This window comes from Haliaeetus leucocephalus, unplaced genomic scaffold (assembly GCF_000737465.1).
Source record: "Haliaeetus leucocephalus isolate CR32 unplaced genomic scaffold, Haliaeetus_leucocephalus-4.0 Scaffold120, whole genome shotgun sequence".
In the NCBI taxonomy this organism is placed as follows: Eukaryota; Metazoa; Chordata; class Aves; order Accipitriformes; family Accipitridae; genus Haliaeetus; species Haliaeetus leucocephalus.
In genome coordinates, this window is record NW_010972556.1 from 1,621,107 (window position 1) to 1,645,008 (window position 23,902).

Consider the following 23,902-nt stretch of genomic DNA (forward strand, 5'->3'; position numbering starts at 1 on the left):
TGCACTCCTTCACCAAGCCATATCACAGCCAGCTGAATTTTTGAGAGTTTCTGTGTTGCTGGAAGAGTGGGATTTGATGATATTTTCATCCACACTTGGTACTGACTGACCCCATTCTTACTTTATGTGAAAAAGAAAAACAACAACAGAAATGGCAACTGTGGCAACTGTATTTTGCTAATTGTCTGGGCATCTTTCCTGCTTGTAACCTTGGTGTCTGTCTCCATTATGGGCTGCAGGAGAGCAGCAGGCTCTGATGAGCTGGTTTGGGTTTAGGACTCGGTGACCCCACAGCAGCACAGGTGGTGTGTGAGCTCTTTAACTGCCAAGAGGCAGGTGTAGACTTGGTCCGTCACTGATACGTATGGTACAAGCATGCTTGTCCCTCACTGCATTTGATTTTGGAGGCAGCTGTCTTTTTTTATTTTCTTCTTTTCTTTTTTTTCTTTTTTCTTTTCTTTTATCTTTTCATATTCCTTATTTTTTCTTTCTTCTTTTTTCTTCCTTTTTCTTTTTTGTTTTTTTTTTATTTTATTTTTTCTTTTTTTCCTTGTTTTTTCTTTCTTCTTTTTTTCTTTCTTCTCTTTCTTTTCCGTTTTCTTTTTTTTTCTTCTTCTTTTTTGTTTTTGACCCCAGAAGGCAGAAGCTGTCTTTCTGGTATATATACTAGGGACTTTGAAAGTACTCTAGGCAATCCGGCCAAATCCATAGTGTTTCTATTCTTCCTCAAGCTATCCTTAATTACTTTTCTAGTCTTTCCACACAAGAGGCAATCTCTGTGTTTGCACACAGAGCAGCGCAGGGAGACCTTGGTTTCATTTGAAGCATCTATCTGCCGTATCAACAGGCCTGCACAGTGAAATCCCGAATGGGCTGTGTATGTTCAGGCGGATTTTGCAGGCAAGTGTTTTAGTGGCATTTCATCACTGGAGTATCCATCTGCACAAGGATTTTAGTATAGCGTTCCCCTGGGAGGTGCTGGGTGGTGGTGTCTGATGGCTTTGGTCATGAACCTGGAATAGCATTAAATTGCCACAACATACAAAAGCACAGGATTTTTAATAACTTTGTTAGGGAAAAGTATTTATTCTACATACCTGTTTAGGTATTATATGTGGGATTTAGTCCAGAAAGGAAGTTGGCATGGTGATCACCAGCTCTGTGACCACCAGCATTACCGGTGGCTTAGCTTTGGGGTGTTTGTTTGGGGTGGCTGGTGTTTTCTTGTGAGGGGCAGGAGTGTCTCACAGTCTTTTCCTCTATTTATTTGGCCTGCTTGTAACTTTTATCATGTTATGCACCAAAACACCCGCTTGCAGTTACAGTATATGCTGTGTGACTACTTGTAAAGATATTTTATATGATTCCATCATCACACCCTGAGCACAGTCAGACCCTGCATATACAAAAGCAGCAAGCGTTTTTCATCACAAAAAGGAAATGTTCATTCCCTCAGCCCCACTGCTGTAAACTGTTGCTAATGTCTGCTTGTCTCAAAGATTTCATGCTTCAATCTGGATGACTGCTCTAGTGAAATTGCAAATGGCTCATTAAGTCAATCAGGTTTTCTTTGATCTTTCTGACATTACTTAGATCACTAAGGAAACTCAACAGCTAATAGATGCTAACAAGTGCTGACCGCAGGGGAAATGCATTTGTTGATGCTGGGCCTGGGTCTGCCTACCTGCTTTTACCTCTTTGTGAAGGGAATGATTCCTTGATGGGTTGGTCCTTCCTGTCTTCATTTATAAGGTACAAAATGAGCACAGAGATTTACACAAACAAGCCTTTCCAGATTTATTCACTAGGTGGCTTTCAAGCTGATAGTGACTTTCTGTACAAAGACATTTAGTACAAACTCAAGCAAATACAAACTCAGCAGGTATGGCAACATCCATGTCTTTATGTTGTATTAGCACTTCCGTGCTGCAAACCATTGACTTCAGGTCTGTATGAGTAAGTAGATCTCTAGGCACATCCTTGTCAATTTTTAATAAATGGAGAACTGGGCAGTTCTGGACTAACTAACATGCAGTCACTATATATTTGGAAGTTTCAATTTTTAATCTCCTGTAGCTGCTCTGTGGTCCTGGAGTGGTAGGATGTGGATAAAAATTGTCAAAAAATTCCTGTCAGCTCTTAAAAACCTTGTTGCACATGCTGTATCATTCCTGATGGATTAGGGCAATTACCAGCATCCTCCAAAGCCATAGAGAGCTCTCAACTGTAATCTAGAGAGAATGCATCCACACTCTCCTAGAGAAGTCACCTGCATATCCCCAACATCTGCAGTGGCTATGTCCCCTTAGATGGTAGGCTAAGGAAGCCTTATCTACAGAAAGCCCCTGGGATCCATTGTCAGAAGGTACACCAAGCCTGCGATTAATTTTATTAAATGCTTCCCCATGCTTACAAACAAGTAGCCTTTGTGGACTGAATGAGCAGTTAGGCATGCAGGCTATAACCACAGTTGTGTTGGGACAAAGCATGCAGAGCAAGCGTTAAGGGAGACTGGCACCCTAATGCCTCATTTGTACAAAAGAAATGGCTGGAACAGAGGGAGTAGAAAAGGACTTCTAAATAGGGAGGGCAGCCAGGCCAAAGGTCTCAGTGGTGTACCACCTTCTGTATGATGCAGAACTTACACAGGCTATAAAAATGCTCATGTGTTTCTTCTATTAAAACAGAGATGATAAAAGTTCGTTCCCTAGGAATTCAGTAATGTCAGTGGGATGCAATGCAATTCTTTCTTAGGGAGCCACTGTCACTGTGAAAGTTGCTGGTTTGATACAATATAAAGCTTATTTTTTATTTCTTTTGTTCTTAAAGCCTGGAAATGTTTAACCTCATTTTATTGGTGTTTGCTCTACAACTTTACTCCTAGGCAAACCTTTCATAATTCCATTTTCTTCCAGGGTTAATTTTTTTTTTTTGGGGGGGGGGGGCATATAAGATATAAACTTCATGTAGTCAGAGATTATAATAAGAGTTTGTCTATAATTATGGTAGCACTGCATGTATTGTCCCAGGCTGTACAGTTGCTTCAACAGAGCACAGCCTATTATAGTAAAATGTCTTTCAGTACTTATCTCAGACACTAAGAAGAATAATAAAAACCATGTCTTTAAGACATTGAATGATCATACAGTGGATTTGATGTTTGGCAAGATTTTAATATTGTCACTGTTGATCTGAGAGTTTTTGTAATTAAGCAACTGTCATCCAGAATGTATTGTATCATAAAATAGTGTTAAGATATGAAGGAGGCTGAGTGGTTTGAGCGGAGTAGGGGCCATGGTAAGATGCAGGCACTTTTGCACTGAAATTTTTTGTCTTCTGAGCTATAGCACAAAGAAGAAACCTTACCGTCATTTGTTTCATGGTGCGGTATTTAAACCTACTTAACTTTGTCTTTCAAACACCGCCATGATGCTCTCAGTTGTACCAGCAAGCACTGTTGTGTAGTAAATGAAGAATGAAATCAGTTCTTGGTTGATGTGCTCCTTAATTTTGCTGCTGGACAGCAAAGGGGGACAGCCGTGGATGTTTATTCCCTTCCTACTTGGATTTACATACTCTGAAGTCAGAAACTGGCTTCTCTCCTTTTCCAGTGACACCCATTTAGATTACAGCTCTGAGGCAATGCTGTAATCCAAATAATTCCTACAGGTATGGTAGTGTACTGTGTTGCTTGAGTAACTGGGAAGGGATCATTTTAGTCAGTGCGTTCACTGCCTTGTTTCCCAAGGTTTGAGTGGATATTGCAAAGAAACTTACCTCCTTGTGAGCAGGCTTTCTCTCAGAGCTAAGTTCATTATGGTTTGCTTTGGTTTTGCTGCTTGCCAGAGGAAAGCAAAAACAGGGCCACACCACTGTTCCCTGCTTTTGATTGAGGAAAATGCTGAAGCAGTGAGGACTCGACTCCTTGCTATACCCTTCCCCGCTGTCTCAACTGAGCTGCTGGTTGTGCGGGGCTCATGACTGCCATCCCTGCGTCAGGAGGAGGACCTGGCTCTGCTCAGGACCACTATTTTTGCATCCTTTCCTTAGCTGCCTTTCACCATCTCTCTCCTCTGATGTACACTCTTCCTTTGTTTTAATTTCTTCAGATGGGCTGTTGCAAGCAGTCAGCCCAGCAAGTTTCATTTCTACTTCACCTGCATGTGCAGTGATGGTTGGGATTGGGACAATTAAGATGAAATAATTAGATCTGAAACCAGAGTGTTACCCTCAGCCTTTAAAGTTGCCACCGGGAGGAATTAGAAGAGGATGTTTTGTACCCAGAGATGCTGTTTCAGGCTGTCTTCGGGACCTAGGTGAGCGGTCCTGAAGGTTATTGCTGGAAGGTCATCAAGGTACTTGTGTGTTGTCTAAGATGGGCTCTGCTTCTCTGAAGAGTATGAGCATGTGGCATGGCGAGTGTCTGCACCCAGTTTGGTCCATCTGTTAAGCATCTTCCTACAGAAGGTAAAGGACAGCGCTCAGCTGAGAGGGGTGAGTAAGGTCACTGCTGCAGCACTGGAAATGAGAGCCCTGCTCTCACCCTGCTGTCACACCAGGCACAGTAATTTCTTCTGAGCTTGTTGCTATTCTCAGCTGAGAGAGTGATTGGCTGATAATGATCTGTCTCACCTAGTGGCGTTTGCTGCTGGCTCCCTCCCTCCATCAGACAGCGTTTCAGTGCTATTACTGTCTGGCTTTGCTAGAACAGGAGAGACATAAATCCAACTGAACACTTTTCTTGTGGTGGAAGGCTCCATCCTTGAAGCTCTGCAGTCTCAGGAATATTTGTGAAGTAGTAATCCATATGATGAACATCTGGGTTTTTTTCTTCTAAGCTATTTCTCATGAGAGTTATAGGTGCGCTGTTGCTTGAAAAATACTTTCCAGCTCAGGCAGAACTTTTCTTTATTCTCTAGTAACTGGAAATAATGCATTGAATGGACTGACCACAAGGCTCAGTTACTGTAATTCCCTCTGAGTCCCTTCTGGACTTCTGTCCTGCTTACAGCCAGCATCGACCATACTGGCTGTGCAGCTCTTCTCAGGGTACCTCTCTTCTGAGATTGTCCTGGTTTCAGCTGGGATAGAGTTAACTGTCTTCCTAGTAGCTGGTACAGTGCTATGTTTTGAATTCAGTATGTGAAGAATGTTGATAACACACTGATGTTTTCAGTTGTTGCTCAGTAGTGTTTAGACTATAGTCAAGGATTTTTTCAGCTTCTCATGCCCAGCCAGGGCACCTGACCCAAACTGGCCAACAGTGTATTCCATACCATGGGATGTCCCATCTAGTTTAGGAACTGGGAAGTGGGGGGCAGGGATTCGCCGCTCGGGGACTGGCTGGGTGTCGGTCGGCGGGTGGTGAGCAATTGCCCTGCGCATCATTTGTACATTTCAATCCTTTTATTACTACTGTTGTCATTTTATTAGTGTTACCATTATCAGTATTAGTTTCTTCTTTTCTGTTCTATTAAACCGTTCTTATCTCAACCCAGGAGTTTTACGTCTTTTCCTGATTTTCTCCCCCATCCCACTGGATGGGGGGGGAGTGAGTGAGCGGCTGCGGGGTGCTTTGTTGCTGGCTGGGGTTAAACCCCGACAGAAATGCAGGCGCAAATCTGCTTTTTTTTTTTTTTTTTAATTTTAGGGGGGTGTATTTTTCTCCAGTCCTGTGCTTGTGAACTCTTGTCATCTCTTAAATAATGTGTCCACTGATGCACAATATACCAGCATGTTGGGTCTCACTGACAGAGGCTGTGCTGTCTAGCAGATTTCCCCCCTGAGTCCACTCTGGGTGGAGGGATGCAAGGTCTCTCTGGGTGGTCTTTGATGCTTGATGCAGGGCAGATGCTCAGCTGAGGCTGACCACCATCAGCATCTGGTGTGACAGGTCTGTAGGAGGAAGGGGACTGCAGCAGCTCTATGATGAATGTGCAGCTTGGTCAGTATCCCACAGGAGGAGCATAAGCCACTGCAGGGATTCTCATGCTCGGTGCATGGCTGACATGACAGGTCTGTGTTTCCTTGTGCCAATGGAACAGAGTGGTTCAGCATGACTCCATGTCACAATGAAGGAGGAGGGAATGACCTCTCTTGGCAACCTCCCTTCCGACACCTTTTGAGTGGATGGACCCCAGGGCAGGGACTGGGAGAGCAAAGTCCCTCCCACTGTAAGAGAAGATCAAGTTTGAGACCACCTGAGGAACCTGAACATACTGAAGTCTAGAGGACCTGACAAGATGCATCCTAGAGTCCTGAGGGAATTGGCTGATGTAGTTGTCAAGCCATTCTCCATCATATTTGAAAGTCACAGAAGTCAAGTGAAGTCCCTGGAGACTGGAAAAAGGGAAACATTGCACCCATTTTTAAAAAGGGTAGAAAGGAGGACCCTGGGAAGTATTGACCTGTCGGCCTCCCCTCTGTGCCTGGGAAGATCATGGAACAGGTCCTCCTGGAAGCTGTGCTAAGGCACAGGGAGGACAGGGAGGCGATTCGAGACAGCCAGCATGGCTTCACCAAGGGCAAGTCCTGCCTGACCAACCTACTGGCCTTCTCTGATGGAGCTGCTACATTAGTGGACAGCGGAAGAGCTAGAGATGTCATCTGTCTGGACTTCTGTAAGGCCTCTGACACGGTCCCCCACAACATCCTTCTCTCTAAATTGGAGAGATATGGATTTGATGGGTGGACTCTTTGGCAGATAAGGAATTGGCTGGGTGGTTGCATCCAGAGAGTAGTTGTCAGCAGCTCAATATCCAGATGGAGGTCAGTGACAAGTAGTGTCCCTCAGGGGTCCGCATTGGGACCAGTACTCTTTAATATCTTCAACAATGACAAGAGACAGTGGGATCAAGTGCACCCTCAGCAAATTTGCAGGTGACACCAAGCTGAGTGGTGCAGTTGACACACCTGAGGGACGGGATGCCATCCAGAGGGACCTGGACAAGCTTGAGAAATGGGCCCACGCAAACCTCATGAGGTTCAACAGGGCCAAGTGCAAGGTCCTGCACCTGGGTTGGGGCAACCCCTGGTGTCAATACAGTCTGGGGGATGAAGGGATTGAGAGCAGCCTTGCGGAGAAAGACTTGGGGGTACCCGTGCATGAAAAGCTGGACATGAGCCAGCAATGTGCTCTCGCAGTCTAGAAAGCCAACAGTATCCCGGGCTGCATCAAAAGAAGCATGACCAGCAGGTCCAGGGAGGTGATTGTCCTCCTCTGCCCTGCTCTCATGAGGCCCCACCTGGAGTACTGTGTTCAGCTCTGGGGTCCTCAGCACAGGAAAGACATGGGCCTGTTGGAGCAGGTCGAGAGGAAAACCACAAAGATCATCAAAGGCCTGGAGCACCTCTCCTGTGAGGAAGGGCTGAGAGTGGAGTCGTTTCACCTGGGGAGGAGAAGGCTCCAGGGAGACCTTATTGCAGCCTTTCAGTACTTGAAGGGGGCTTGTAAGAAAGATGGGGACAGACTTTTTAGTAGGGCCTGTTGCAGTAGGACAAGGGGTAATGGTTTTAAACTAAAAAAGGGTAGCTTCAGACTAGATACAAGGAAGAAATTTTTTATAATGAGGGTGGTGAAACACTCGAACAGGTTGCCCAGAGAGGCTGTAGATATCCCATTCCTAGAAATGTTCAAGGTCTGGTTGAATGGGGCTCTGAGCAACCTGCTGTAGTTGAAGATGTCCCTGCTCATTGCAGAGGGTTTGGACTAGGTCCCTTCCAACCAAAACTATTCTGTGGTTCTATGACCTCTTCGTTATAGCATGTCTCAACCAAATATCTATTCTGGCTTCACTCCAGGACGATTTTAGTTTATTGTTGATGCATCCCCTGCAATACCTTGCTATATTTTTACAAATTATATAATGCATTTTTTAGTCTACCTTTTCCCTGATGGTCTGTGATGTGGTTTGTTTCATCTGTGGTGTAACAACCCTAGTTCATCAATGTGGAATTCTCTCTCATTAAATAAAATATGAGATCAACTGAGAAGTTACCAGTATTCCTGGAAACATGAGACTTCTCACAATGTCTGCCTATTTTTAGTGCTGATCTGAACCAGTAAGAGCTCTCCAAATCATCAAAACATTTTTGTTTTTAAAGCTTATTTGAGATCACATCAGTGATATATTTGTTAATATTTTATTTCCTTTTTTTAAGAGTTTGGTCTACATTTGTTAGTTTTTCTAGATGTGTCAGCAAGTGCATATTTCTGTAAATTGTTTAAACCAGTGATTACAAAACTGTTTTTTTTTTCCATTGGTGCAGCTTTGTATTGAAAACTGCAGGTATCTTGAAGTCTACTTTTTTTTTCAGGAATGCATCTTTCAGTGTTTTTCTCCAGGGAGAAGTCTATTTTAGGAAAATACTTTATGTCAAAACGTTTCAACTTTGTACTTCTATTAATTCTGTCTTGTCTTCAGATTTATGTTACAGTGTTAACTGCAATATTTAATACTGTTTGTATATTCCCAGCTTTTCATTTTTGTACTCAGAAATAGGTCTTGAACTTTATTTGATGGGAAAGGCCAACATTTTGTATTTGCTTTCTAATTCAAAACAAAATCACAGTTTGAAATGCTGGAGTTTCTCGCAGAACAGCAGTTCTTGGTTTTGGGCCAGATCTCTTTAATACCACAGTGGGTATCTAGTGCTGAAGTACCCAGCCTTTACTTGCCTCTTGATATCACTGTTGATCAAGTGACAGTCTGCAGACGATATCATACTTTTTCTCTCATTCCTACTGTTCATTTTACGTTTGTTTATGACTATTGGAAATTATGGTTTTATCCATTAGCTATAGGGTGAATACCACTGGCCAAACAAAGTAACAGTATTATTAACAATAATAATTCAGCTGGTGTACATGGTAATAAACACTGCAGAAGGACAGAGTTCTTCAGGGAGACACTATCATCTAAGTATTACTGTTGCACATTTCCAGGACTTTTACGTTTTTGCAGGAAAAATAAGTCAGAACCTGTTTTTACTTTTCTCTAGGAAAGTTCAACCTCATTATTTTGGCCAAAAGTGAAATGGCCTGATTGCCCTCTTTAAAATTTAAAATTATTTGAGGTCAAGGCAGACAGCATGATGGTAGATGTAGTCTGGAGTTAGTGATTTGGGACTATGCAGTGTGGAAGGGTCTGACTCAGCTTTATGACTGATCTGAATTTTGCTGTCAGTCATGTTATGTTGCCATTGATTGCATCATTTAGACATTTCAAGACTGTGGGCTATAAGGTTGAGCTAAAAGATGACTGTTAGTATTTGATTACAAAATCTGCCAGTAATGAATGTTAAAAAGGATGGCTCAAAGGTCAGCAGAAATATCTACCAGAGTGAAACAAGCAGATTTTATTCCTTTCAGTGGATTCCTTTGCACAGTGCAGTAAGTAAACTGTACCACTGTTACCTTAACGATAGGCCCTTGTGAGTTGGTTAAAATAACTGTATTAATCCTGCTTATCTTCAAGTTCTGCTATATTCAGTGTGGAGCTTGGAAGTTAATTTTTCATCCAGTGTTTAAATTGTCAGGATTCTTCTTGGAGCCTTCTTTGCAACTCCCAATATCACTGGGGAAGATGTTTTATAAAAGCTGTAAGAAGTGAATACGTTCAAGCAGGGAGGAGAGTGATCTGTCTAATCTCCATAGCAGAACTGCTGAAAGACTAGCATGAGCACTGCACACATTAAAGCAGACCTATAAAAACAGTGGTTTAGGGTAGAGAGCAGAAAACATAACGCCTTTATCTAAAAACAGCAGGGAATGGTCTGAGCCCCCACAAGCTTTCAGGAGAAGGTGGGACTTAAGAGCTTACCTGGACAGAAGTGATAATTAAAAATACAGAGGTTAATGGAAAGTAGGGTAAATGTTGATGAAGTTTTGCCAAAGGTGGATGGTGTCAAATGATTTTTTTTTTTTTTTTTCTGTAACTAATTCTATGGAGATTTTACAGGAAAATTTTGGGATTTCAGTAATGCAGCTGGTAAAGTGTTAAGTAGGATATTATCAACCAAAATGGAATTTGGGAATTGGAAATGCAGTTAGGACTGGTTGGAAGCACCAGACTGAAGAGAAGGTAATGGCAGAATTCCTCAAAAAGCCTGGTTGTCTTTAGTATTTCCATGAAGGACCTTGGATTCAGCTGTAGGAGACTGCTAATGGAGTTTGCTGATAACACAAAGTGGCTATCACCGTAACAGAAGACAGCTGTGAGGCAACATACAGCAAGAATTGGATGCCTGCAGTATTTAGAAATGAGCTGGAATTCAGTGGTATAAAATGCAAGGTCATAATCATGGGAGCATGCTCTGGTAAGGTGGGATCTCATCAGCTGGGGAAGCCAGGCAAGGCAGATGCTGGAGTGTCACCCATGGCTGGCTAAAGCTGAGCCCTCAGCAGAAAGCATCTGGGAAAAAGAGCGGGATCTTCCTGATACGCACCGAGGCGCTTCCAGCTTGTGCAGAAGAGTGGCGATATTACTGTCCAGGATAGGGATATCTTTTTGTATATCCTGTGCAATTCTGATCATCCATGTTCTGGGGAGTAGATTAAAGCTGGCACAGATGCAGAGAGGAACTACTAACTAGGATAATCAGGGAATGAATTGGTGAAGACGTTGAGAGAGCTTGTCTTGTTTATCCTAGCGCAGTGAAGCCTGAGAGGCTATGTGATTACTGTCTATAAATATCATGGGCAAAAATGCCAGGGAGGGAAAAGAATAGTTTAGGCTAAAGGCCGCTGTTCTCACAGGAGCAACAGTTATACACTGACTAAATACATTTTGGCTGGAAGTGAGAGAAGGGCTCCCTGCCATCAGAGCAGTGAAGTTTTCCAACAGTCTTACAGCTGGAAAAGCGAGAGTGAGAAAGCTGACTGCTTTTAAGATGAGTTCTGTCAGCTTTTGAAAAGAGGAACAGAGATCATTAGCGGATTCCTCCCAGGCCCCCTTCCACGGGAGAATGTCATGGCTGCTTTTTTGAAGGCAGCTGTGCGCGGTCTTGTCCGTGCCACTTGGTTTGTCACTGGAGGTGGCGGGACAGGACCACACGGCGCAGCGTTCCTCTCCGCTGGGTTGCTCGCAGGAGCCCCGGGAACAGTCTGGTCTCAAGGCACATGAGCAGCCACTGCCCGGGGATGGGGAAGCTGGCACTCTTGCGGTATTTGTTCATAGACCCAGTGGTTACTGAGGAGTCAGAGAAGTCTGTGTTTGGGGCACAAGTCCTCCTGATGTGGGAACACCTTGGCAGGAATGTAGCCCGGGAAGCGTGTCTCTCCCAGCTGTAGCCAGAACAAACATTTCGCACTGTGAAAGAGCAGTGGCTATTCCATAATATCTCCTGGGTGCTCTATTTGGCATAATTATAATTGGTATAATACCAGGTTTATCATATGAATGCTTTGGGCTGTAAGCACTGGGTTGTGAGGAAAACAAGTGGAAGGAATGAGGAACAGCTCAGCAAAGGCTGCTCCTGGTAAATGATTCACAGCAATGCCTAGGATGCTATTTAGGAGGATATTGCCTCTGGGATCCAGCTGATTAACAAAACTGGTTTAGCTGTGTGAGTCCAGAGCTAGAAGCCAGAAAATGTGTAAAGGCTAATAAGCAGCTTAGTCTCCCTCTCCGGTGAGATGAAGCAGTTGTTGTGGAGGAGCTAGTGGGTGTGTGATGACCCTAGACCTCCCCCTCTCCCCCCAGTCTGGGGTCCGGGCAGGGGGGCTGGGTGGCAAAAACCTAGGTGACAATGACAGCAGTATAATAAGGATCCTTAGTGCTGAGTATCTATTTGATACACACCTTGCAAGGGAAATGATAAAATTAGCTTTGCAGGTGAAGGCTTGGTGGAGAAAGATGTGGAGGAAGTTCAGTCCACGCAAAAAGGCAGTTGCTAATATAATTGAAGGAAATGACAGCAGGAAGCAGAAGAGGTGGTGCCTCAGATGGAGAGAGGTACAGCAGGGAGGAATTTTCATGCTAAACAGAAATTTGCTGGAAAAACAGATTTGTGAGCACCATTGATACTATTTGTGAAATTGGGTCAAGCTTGATGACTACTTGTATTTGAGGAAAATATGTAGGAAAACATTTCATCTTGATATTTTCCAGCTTAGTGTTTTGGAAATAATGAAGTGTTCTGACAGTTTCAAAATAACTTATTTTAAAATGACATCTAATTTAAAATGACATAAATTTTAAAGGACCAAAAAGTAAGAGAAGAATGTTTAATTGGCTACGTTGAACATTAACTAGACATTTAATTTTTTTAATTAACTGAAAAACTGGATGTTCCTATATAATTTTGTCCCCTACCATCTCATTTTCTGACTTCTTTTAATCACAACATCATTCAAATCAGAGCTGTAACTGTGCCCAATTTCTGTTACTTGGATGTGCAGCCTGAAGCTCTTACTATATTCTCTGCTTCTTCTTGCTGTCCAGATAGCATCAGTGATGAAAAATGACTATTTCCCTGTACCTTTTTTCAAAGGCAATTATTTTTGTTGTAATTTTCCATTTAAACTTTGTTGGGTGGATTGCTTCATTGTAATATGCTTGCTGATGTTTCACGAATGAAGCAGACTTCCACCTTCTCTGAAGAATCCATAAGTGTTAAATTCCTGGGAATGATGCAAGACCCATCTCTTTACTGCAACTTTCTCTGATTTGAGTATGGTTATTTTTCTTGCATTTTTCAACATTACATTCAATGTAAATTATTCCACAGTATGTCTGTCTGAATCATGTATTGTATAATATACTGAACAAAGTACTATCACAAAACAGCTGTGTGCAGTATTGTATACTTTGGTTGCTGTTCTCTGCCACTGCAGACTGACTTTATATCTCCATTTGATGGAACAAAAAAATTAGAACCACCTAGAGCGGTTTATCTGAAAGAAAATGGAAATTGCTTTGCTTTGTATTCAATAGCAAGATTCAAATATAGGTGACATTTAGTTTAATTTTGAAGCATCTGCAGGAAGAAAACATTAATTTTGCAGGCTACGCTATTAGACTGAAAAAAATACCCACATTTTACCTATTTAATTAAGTAATTTAGATTTATTGTAGTACCTATTTCAGTGGAAACTGTGATGTGTGAAGTTCTGTTACAGGTCACACAGTGGAGTGATAGTGCTGGCAGCCAGAAGTTTCTTAAATAAACTCTGCCTTCCACCTAGCTGCTCTGCTTTCCCTGGTAGTGATACCTACATTTTTACTAATTTTTCCAGTTATTCAAAGTGAGATTTTCAGAATCGCTCAGCTAATTCATCTGTGTTCCAAGATTCTGGGCCGAGCCATCAGCAGCAAGTGAAACTGTGAACTGGGGAGTAGCTGGGCAGCTCTCTGTACCTGGAGTCCCCTACCAAGCTCCTCAGCAGGAGGAGCTCTTTGAAAGGTCCCAGATGACACATGGTGGCAACCCTTGGAGAAAACGAAGCCCTTGGCTGAGTCTGCTGGAGGAAAACTTGGCCGTGAATGGTCTACAACATACACCTGTGTCAAAGCAGTTCCCACTCTGCAGTTAACTCTGACACCTGATTTGAATGCTTTAATACAGTGGATTCAAGCGTAATGAGTGTATGAATCAATCATAACTCTTTTTTTAAAGAGAGGATAGGGGGGAAAAAGCCACAAACCTAGCTATTCCCTTGATAGGTGACAGATGTTTTCTTATGTAAAGCAGAGGTTTTCTCTGTTTCACAGGCAGTGGAATAAGTTCCAGTTCCCACTTTTATAGTCCATGCTTCTTGTAATTTCTGTGAAATTCTTGGCATTTCTTGAACAGTCACATTTCTGTGTGGAACTGGGACCAGGACCAGCGGTCTCAAGCAGGTAAGCTATGCCACATGCAGGCACTTGTGTGAATGAGTGTTCAGGCTTATCTCTGTTTGGGCCACAGTAGGTTGAAAGGAATGACGTCTGAACAGCACTCGGATCTCTCTGTTCCCTTCCATTTTTCATACCTTAAGACTTGTACCACTGTTATGAAAATGGAAGATGTTTCTCCCTGTTGTGGTTTAAACCCCAGCCAGCAACTAAGCACCATGCAGCTGCTCGCTCACTCCCCCCCCGCCCCCTGCAGTGGGACAGGGGAGAAAATTGGGAAAAGAAGTAAAACTCGTGGGTTGAGATAAGAACAGTTTAATAGAACAGAAAAGAAGCAGCTAATAATGTTAATGGTAACACTAATAAAATGACAACAGCAATAATAAAAGGATTGGAATGTACAAATGATGCGCAGTGCAATTGCTCACCACCTGCTGATCGACACCCAGCTAGACCCCGAGCCGCAATTCCCCCCATCCCCCTCCCCCCAGTTTACATACTAGATGTGATGTCACATGGTATGGAATACCCCGCTGGCCAGTTTGGGTCAGCTGCCCTGGCTGTGTCCCCTCCCAACTTCTTGTGCCCCTCCAGCCTTCTTGCTGGCTGGGATTGAGAAGCTGAAAAATACTTGACTTCAGACTAAACATTATTTAGCAACAACTGAAAACATCAGCGTTATCAACATTCTTCTCACACCCAACTCAAAAACACAGCACTGTACCAGCTACTAGGAAGACAATTAACCCTATCCCAGCTGAAACCAGGACACTCCCCTATGTGATCTTCAAAGAGATAACATTATCATATAATCACAGAATGGTTTGGGTTGGAAGCGACCTTAAAGATCATCTAGTTCCAACAATCCTGCCATGGGCAGGGACACTTTCCACTAGACTAGGTCGCTCAAAGCCCCATCCAACCTGGCCTTGAACACTTCCAGGGATGGGGCGTCCACAGCCTCTCTGCGCAACCTGTTCCAGTGCCTCCCCACCCTCACAGTGAAGAACTTACTTCTTCCTTGCATCTAATCTAAATCTACCCTCCTCTAGTTTAAAGCCATTACCCCTTGTCCTATCACTACATGCCCTTGTCAAAAGTCCCTCCCCACCTTTCCTGTAGGCCTCCTTTAGGCACTAGAAAGCTGCTGTAAGGTCTCCCCAGAGCCTTCTCTCCTCCAGGCTGAACAACCCCAACTCTCCAGCCTGTCTTCATAGGAGAGGTGGTCCAGCCCTCTGATCATCTTCGTGGCCCTCCTCTGAACTCAGTCCAACAAGTCCCTGTCCTTCTTATGTTGGGGGCCCCAGAGCTGAACGCAGTACTGCAGGTGGGGTCTCACAAGAGCAGAGTAGAGGGGCAGAATCACCTCCCTGGACCTGCTGGTCATGCTTCTTTTGATGCAGCCCAGAACACGGTTGGCTTTCTGGGCTGCAGATGCACATTGTCGGGTCATGTTGAGCTTCTTGTCAACCAACACCCCCAAGTCCTTCTCCACAGGGCTGCTCTTGATCCCTTCAGCCCCTAGCCTGTATTGATACTAGGGGTTGCCCCGACCCAGGTGCAGGACCTTGCACTTGGCCTTGTTGAACTTCATGAACTTTGCACAGGCCCACCTCTTAAGCATGTCAAGGTCCCTCTGGATGGCATCCCATCCCTCAGGTGTGTCAGCTGCACCACACAGCTTGGTGTTGTTGCCAGGCTTGCTGAGGATGTACTCAATCCCGCTGCCTGTGTTGCTGACAAAGATGTTAAACAGTGTCAGTCCCAATACCAACTGTGAGGAATGCCACTCATCGCTGCTCTCCACTTGGACATCAGGCCATTGACCACAGGTCTTTGAGTGCAACCATCCAGCCAATTCCTTATCCACCGAGTGGTCCATCTGTCAAATCCCTGTGTCTGCAATTTAGAAATATCATGCCAGACAGTGTCAAATGCTTTGCACAAGTCCAGATTAGAAGAGCAGTTGATGACCTTGTCTGACTTGATCTGCTTGATCACTGCAAAAAGCCAGCCTCTGAACACAGGCATCCTCATGGCAGGCAGTAGTTTTCCTGTTAATCCATGGACTATCATGTATTTGTCCATAGTAGCGTAACTACATGTGTTATAAGACCTTCTTCAGTCATGATGTAAAAGCTAAATGCCTCACTTTGTGTGGTAGCAGTTGATGGTTTTAGCTCTGGCATTGCCCTCTAATTCTCTACTACATTGACCAAGAGAGTAGCCAAAATACTAGAGTTGCCTCATTAATGAGATTACAAGGTCAGCTGAGTCCTTTTGCAGCTGTCTGCATTCCTAATGCTATTAGTTAATGCCCTAAGTGCAATGGCTAAAAACACTGAATCAGGGAAAAATAGGATGTTGAACATTAATCACCTCCAGAGCCACCATTTGCTGGTATTAAATATTCCATTGCATTTTTATACAGGCATAGAGGAGTAGGTTCAATAAACTCAGCTGCAATGTTCTTTGAAGGGAGGACAGGAATGGCCCTTCTGAGCTCATTTCTGCTTCCCCTTAAAAATGAAACCCAGAAAGCCAACAACAGCTCAACAGGAGAGCGAAGCCATCTGGCCCCTGGTGACTCTGCAGAGTACAGCACTATGATAATTATGTTAAAATATTCATCTGACCCCAGCACGGTAGTCTGTGTCATCTGATTAGATGCATTTCCAAACTGTATAAAGCAATTGGAGATGACTGAATTATAGATAACCATTTCAGAAGAATAAATCCAGGGCTGTTGGATGTTAATGTAGGTAGTTCTTGCAAAACGACAGCTCATGGGCAGTGTAAAGTCCATTCAGGATCCGGGGAAGGGAATTCCCACCTGTGTGCCTTCGAGACTATTAATAATAAAATTTCACCCGGAGTTCCCCAAATTTTCCTATTCTAGTCAGTCTGGCCTTAGTAATGCCAATTTTGTGGCCACGCTACTGCTGCCTAGAGAGGATCTGAGGGGTGAGGAACTAAATCTAAGGAGTTCCTTCCCAGCCCCTTCATGCCAAGCTCATGTAAATCTCTGTGCTTCAGTTCATTTGTTCCTTGGTTTTGTTGATCCAACAATTTGGGAGGTCCTGTTATAAATCAAATCTCATCAATGAACTGGGCCATTTGGGACAGAGGGAGAGCAAAAATGGTTGATTTGTTTCTGTTAATCCAGACTGTTTTCATGTGCTGGTTTTTATTTTGTCCCTACAGGTCTATTAGCACAACTGAGAGAATGGTAAATTTTGATCAGGGAGCAGAAACAAACAGCTGGCATGTGAAAGAAAAGGACCTTTTAAACTAGTTTTGCCACAGAGAAAATTATGGTAGAATGATGTACTGTGGAATGGTGCCTAAGGTTCATGTTCTGCAGGGAAGCTTATTTACTGATGAACAGTAAATCTTTAGCGGGATCAGAGTGAGGACATGGTGACCACTCTTGAGCAGCACACCTTAATGCCATTATTTTTGGTGGCATCTATTTGTGGGTACTCCAGTTGAAACTAATGAGGATGTATAAGGATATTTACATAGGAATGCTCTGAATACTGAGGAAGGTTGTGATATCTCCATCACTGGGGCTTGTAAGTACTGATTAAACTGAACATTTACCAGGAGTGGTTTGTATTGTTGATCTTTGTGTAGCTGATGCTGCCCAGGATGGGCTGGGTGAACTTGAATGATTTTTCAAGGTTCTTTCCAGTTGTGCTTTTTATGATTCAGTGACACACGAGACATCCACTGCTCCCACTGGAGCAATGAATTCTCAGCATCCTTGAAAAGCCGAAGTCAGTGTGTGCTGAATTATGGCTCCAGAATTAATCAGTGTGCTTGTGAGTGTGGGTAGGATTGGGTGGGGGGGGGGGGGGGGGGAGTTAAAGAGTACAGGGTTTCAGATTCAGGCTTGTGTGAGTACATTGTCCTGCAGAGAAGTGCTATTTTTCTTGAACAGCAACACCTATTTGCAAAAGGCTGCAGGGAGGCAGTGTGTGCACTTTGCTGGAGACGGAAGAAATACCACACGTCACTTTGCCCTGAGCAAGTGGACTTGCTTCAGTTCTCGCTGGTGTTACTGGTAATGGGCACTGAATGCTAGGCAGCATCGCACTCTGTAAATGAGACCAGTTTCTCACTCTGGATTCGGTTGTACTGGCTCCCTGCACTCCAGAAGAAAACCTGTTCTCTGCCTTTAGTGATCAAACTCTCACTGAACAGTGAACAGCCCTTTTGTTTTGCATTCACAGAGTTGCTTTTCCTCCTCCTCTCCCTTGAAAGCTCTGCAGAGAGGAACGGCTGTTTCACCACGGGAAGTCCTGTCTTAGAGCGCTGCTGTCATTAGTCTTCTGTCACGTTGTCAGGCTTTGATGACTCAGGCATTAAAAAAAAAAAAACCACCACCCCTCTTTCTGAACCAAAATAGCCTAAGAGCAAATTTTTTAAAGCAAATTTTAATGCAATTAGTTAGGTCATATTTTCTTTCTGAAAGCTTGTAATGGGACTCACAGTTTTGCTGCTTGAACTGAACCTACTTGGATGTTTAATTATTATTTTTTAAACACAATTCAATACCATTGGAGTCTGCTTGAGATCTTTGATAGGTTAAAAAAAAAAAGAGGTCTCGTATATTCAATAGCTTTGAAAAGGGCTATGCATGTTTTGTAGTTTAGGGCAGTGTTTCTCAGCTGAGTTCTTTAATGCATCAGAAAATGGTTCCTGAAAGAAGTGAAAAACTTAAAAAGAAATCTGCATGCATTTCTGTTTATACAAGCAAGCAAACAGAACGGGGAAAATAGGGGTAATAAAACAACTGTCAAAGCTGAGACTTCTAGGTTTTACTGGGTTGTAAATGAAAATAGCTGTAGCCATGCTATATGAGAAAGTACACGGCTTCTCAACAAAAAAAGTCTGGAAATGGTGATGTAGGGCATGTTTGCATGCATGATGTAAGCCATCCTGATACCCAAGCCATGCCCAAATGACGAGTACCTCTGATTGACCTAATGAGGTGCCATCTAGAGATAAAAGCTAGTCTCAGAAGACAAGCCACATCAAAGATCTCTGCATGACACTGTGTTGTCCAGCGTAGGTAGGTCCCTACTGCCTAGATCTCCTCCACTCTCCCCCTTATCATAGAGACTTTTTGGCAAGTCTGAGAGCCCTACGGGAGGCTGCTGGGTAGCGTGGGTGGCGGGGTGCAGTGGTGTTGGGCCGGGATGGGACCATAGCCCTTCCCACAAGGTCCTTTCACCTCGCAGCCGGTCACATCGCTTTCATCCCCCTGCTCTCGCCCTCCTGGGTGTGAGGGGCAGCAGTCTGGTACCTCCTAGTTCCCAGTCAGTGCAAATAAATGATACATTCTACACACTCCTTCAGGACAGAAGATTGTTTGTTCACCAAGATTACTGATCCCAATCTGTAGTCAAACCCAGGTAACATGCCGTTCCCCTCCTTCCCCGCCACTGCTCAAGCCCCCCAGTCCTGTGGCTTTCCCCCCCCTGCCCTGCTCATGCTGCTAGCCCTCCCCTCCTGCCGGGGACGTGGCAAAAGGAGACAACTTCAGATGCTAGTTTGTAGGGCAGTACTGCACCGGCCTGGCAGCGTCAGACCTGGCCAGCCCTGACCCAGGTCAGTGGAGCTGCAGCGGGGTGAAAACAGTGCCTTAGGTAGTGGGGGTGAGAGGAGGAGACTCTCTTTCTCCCCATGCAGGTTTTGCTGACGAGCACACCTTCTCTCTTCCCTGGCTCTAGGCTAAGGCAAGCAGCACTCTTCTGTGTGTGTGGCTCAGTGTTACATGGTGGCTTTTGCAACCCTTAGGAGTTAGAAGTGATTCTTCCCAAGAACCGGGATTCTGGCTGCAAGGGCTGGACTGCACAGCTGTGGGACACAGCCGACTTCAGTGAGTTTAAGGGCTGACAGCATTCTGTGTCTGTCAACTTTCCCAGCTGCCTGGCTCTTTGTTTGTAGCACATTAATGTAGGACTTTTCATCTTTTTTGCCCTTCAGAACATTTACTCACAGCACTGAAACCTCACAACATATCTCTGAGGCCAGTAGTACTCCTGATCAACTCATCCAGCTTTCACTGCATCATTTACAGCGGAGGCAGCTGAGGCACAGGAGGGATGGAAGACTTGAGGTTGCCCTCAGGAGAGCAAGAGCCTGTCCTGCATGCAGTTTCAATAGTGGCATTGCTGTCATAATTACCAGCGTGACAGTGTGTTATTAGGAAAACTCACTACACTAGCACAATGCAGTTGTGGATGTAGTTACAGTATGACTACACCACTGTAGTTAGTGGGGTAACAGCAGAGATTATAACCTTGAGTATCTACAGGCATGGCCCATACTCACGTGGCTGGGCTGTCCGCAGCCCTTGCAGGGTTGGGACCTGAACCATTGGTGCCAGAGCTTTGGTGAGACCCTTAAGCATGGACATCAACATCCTCCATAGGAGGGGCAGGACCTGCCTAACTCAGGGGCGGTGATGCTATTAGGGTTTGCAAGCTGAGAAGCTTGCTTATGCTCATGTGCAAAATTGTTTCTTATCAACATTGCAAGAATATCTACAAAGACCATGGTATGTACTGGGTTTCTGCGAGCACATTCATGTAGGTGGCTGCCACACAGCATGGTTTGTGTTCCTCTGACTAAAACCCTTAATGAGAACAATTACTAGTTTGAGGCATGCAGAGACTGGAAATTACAAGGAAGCGTGAGCAAGGTTTGTGCTGCTATCACAAAGGCACCCTGAGAAATGTTAAAGCAGGCTTATTCTAATAATTATTGTGAGCATGTGAAATATTTGTACTGAAACTGAGCAACGTGTGGTTTCTGAACAGTCATTGATGTAATGCACTTTCAGGATGGCACTATGGGAGGAAGATGATCTGTATGGGCTTTTTCCATGAATTTCTATCATAAGCAGAGTTGTATAGCCTCGATCAAATCTTTAAAGTCAGTGGGATCTTTTGTTCAGTTATTTTTTTTACAGGATTGTGTTCTTTGCCTTTGCTATGCAAATAAACTTTTTGTTGGATAATATGATTCACTTTTTGACTTCTCTTCGAATGCTCTCTAGTCTCATGAACAAAAGGTTCCTGTGACTTTATCTAACAGTTTGCATATGGGCAAAAGCTCTTGCAACTGTGTCCTGTGTGAAATATCAGTAAAATATAAATAACCTGTTTAACTACCAAGCCTAACTGGAGATCAAATGGCAGGGCAGACTGAGTTTAAGGAGGCATCTGTTAAGGGCTGGCTTAATAAGAACACAGTAGGAAAAAGGAATTTCAGTCTATATGGCTAGGTGTATAGACAGCAAACTCTATGGTCTAGAGACAGAATTACATCAGAACCAGCCTCAGAACAAATAAAGGACACCAAACGAAATTATGTATGCCTCAAAGGGGCATAAAATACCAAGGGTATCAACTTACGCAGAAGGAAGGAAGAAAAAAATCTGTGCCTGCCTACAATCAATCAGTTCACCTTTAAACCTGAAACTCTTTGAGCTTGAACAGGGTGATATTAAAGACAAAGGCAACATACTGCTATCTTAGAAGTTCAGCCTTGTGTCTTTGTCCAGTGTTCAGCAGTATCTCTTGCATGTGAAGATGCAGTGGAGTTTTTCAGCTGCTTTGAGCTGCTTTTTATCACCTTGGCGGTCCATGCTGTTTTGCTGAGATCTGACCTGGTTCTGGTTTTTCACAGATCTTTTCGAACAGTCCAGGCATTGCTGGATATTTAACACCTGACCTGTGCCTGTTACAGTTACACAGAGTGCAGCTTTTCAGGATTACATAAACTTAAATCTAAAGATGCTCGCTGGTTTCTTATATAGCAGAGTGCTTAAGTTCAGTTTTATGACCTGGTATGCATACATACACATACTTCAGTAATACTGAATCAATGAGTGAAATAAAATGTGTTGCTGGGCTTAAACGTGGATCTTTCTTAAGGTAGATTTAAGCTGAAGCAAAACCTTGGTGTTTTGCATTCTCCTCCTCTAAAATCATAGAGGGGGCTAATTATAACCGCTTGGGTTTTTTCTGTACTAAGTTGTTTTAAAAAATGATTCTGGTGGCCACTGACAAGTACAATCTGTGTCTGCTACTAGTTCTCTTTTCTTTGGATGTGTTTTCTTAAAGCTTTTGGGAGCAGATTTAGGTTCAGCATGTTCAGCTTGTTTTAAATTCCTGTCTGACCAACATTTTACATGTACCTTGCCTCTGTGAAAAAGGCTGTACAACATGCTGGCTGAGGGGGAATCACGGATTTATGGATTTTAGAGCAAAGGGAGAACACAATGGTCACCTAAACTGACTGCAGCCCTGCCCAGTCCATAGGTTCTTTTATTTAACTCAGCAGCTTGAGGTTGACTGAGAGTGTATTTTTGGAATGACATCCAGGCTTGATTTGAGACTCCAAGTGCTACAGAGTTTGTCACAGTCGTTGGGAGTTTGTTTCAATGGTCAATTACCCTTTCTCTCAAAAATGCCCTTCCTCTGAAAAATCTGTACCTTATTTTTTTCGAGCTCTGTTAACTTCTGTCTTCTGAAAACTGGATCTTGCTGCTTGACTTCTTCAGCAGGACTGGGGAGCCCTTTATTTTCCCACAGATATTTCTTGTGATCATTAGTTTATATTCTCGTGAGATCAGAAAAATTTCTTTATACTCACAAACCCAGTTAGGCAGACATCTTTTACACCTCAGTATTCCTGTGCTTAGGGTCTGACATAATAAAAATATACCATGTTAGAAAAGAGTCAATATGACTGTGGTGCTTTTTATTTCAGTTACTAACCACTGGTTTATGATTAAATATAATTCATGGCTAGTATATTAATACTGGGAGAGAAAGGATATTTGGTAAATGCTGTACTTCTACTGTAGAAATCATGGTTGCTCCAGTGTCCCCCAAAATATTATTTTTGGTATTTCCTTGAATGTGTCAAGCATGCTTTGCAAATGGCTTGAGTTCTCCATTAATTCTTTTTCCATAAACAGTTCCCATGGAGTCATAAGGCCAAATGATAGCGGAAAGGTATCTGGTCCATGCCCTTGCCCCTAGGCAAGATCAATAATTACTGTGAGCCTGTATGAGCTTCCTTTCATTCTTTTCTACGGAGAAGTTGAAATGCAATCAACATAGTATTTGCATAGAAAATGAAGATTATAAAAAGAAGCGTTTTCAAAAAGCCTGAGCACTAACCTGTGTCCTTTCTTACATGGTTCCCTTAGAAAGCTAGTAAGATCAATAGGAGTCATTGTTGGTAAATCCTGCCTCGATGCATTTGTCTCACTGCTTTATAAGTAACTATTGTTCCTGTTTTCTCCTTAGGGCTCTTCCTGCAATGATGCAGTGGGTCCGAACTCAGAAACCAGGAGAAAGTGGTGTGAATATTATCACTGCAGATTTTGTAGAACTTGGTGACTTTATCAGCACAGTCATAAAGCTCAACTATGCCCTGGATGAAGGTGAAGATGACACTACTTGATAGTACTATAATGCGTGTGTTGCTGCGTTATTTAGAATTGAAAAAAAAAGATTGCATTTTAAAAGAATTATCTTGTAAAACACTAATCTTCCTATAACACACTGAGGTGTTTAGGGCTTTAGTGGGTGGGTGTAGGGGAAATGTTTTAATCAATTATGATCATTTTTTTACATTTGTGTTTCATGTGAAGAGCAAAACTAAACATGTTTACAATGTTTGATAAAAGAAGGCCATTTACATGTTTTCCATGAGGTACCAAATGCGATTCATGTCTCTTCTATGGTTATGAACAGTGCCAATAAATTTGCTGCTTTTGGAGCGATGGGATGTATATTGCCCTCTGCCTGCCCACAGCAGGATTCCCAACAGTGTGAGCATTGAAGCGGGAGACTGAGGACAGTATATCTGACCTGAAAATTTTAAGCTGCTACACTTCATCTATTAAGTGGTTTAACTGATTGTATTTATCAGTGAGCTACAGGTTTAAATGTCTTTGTGAAGTAAATTCAAAGCCATGCCTCTAACACACGCATAATCAGTGGACAGTAAACATGATGTATTACGTAGCTTGCACAGAG

The 23,902-nt window shown here is 43.3% G+C and overlaps 1 protein-coding gene across 1 annotated transcript in view; it reads left to right on the plus strand.

Moving 5' to 3' along the window:
- The window catches only part of PLCXD3 (phosphatidylinositol-specific phospholipase C, X domain containing 3), an 81,352-nt gene extending 57,989 nt beyond the window's left edge, over positions 1-23,363 (plus strand). The window contains exon 3 of the mRNA XM_010585793.1: positions 23,168-23,363. Coding sequence (XP_010584095.1) covers positions 23,168-23,324 — 157 coding nt within the window. The 3' untranslated portion in view covers positions 23,325-23,363. The remainder of the gene's footprint in view (positions 1-23,167) is intronic.
- The last annotated feature ends 539 nt before the right edge of the window (positions 23,364-23,902 follow it).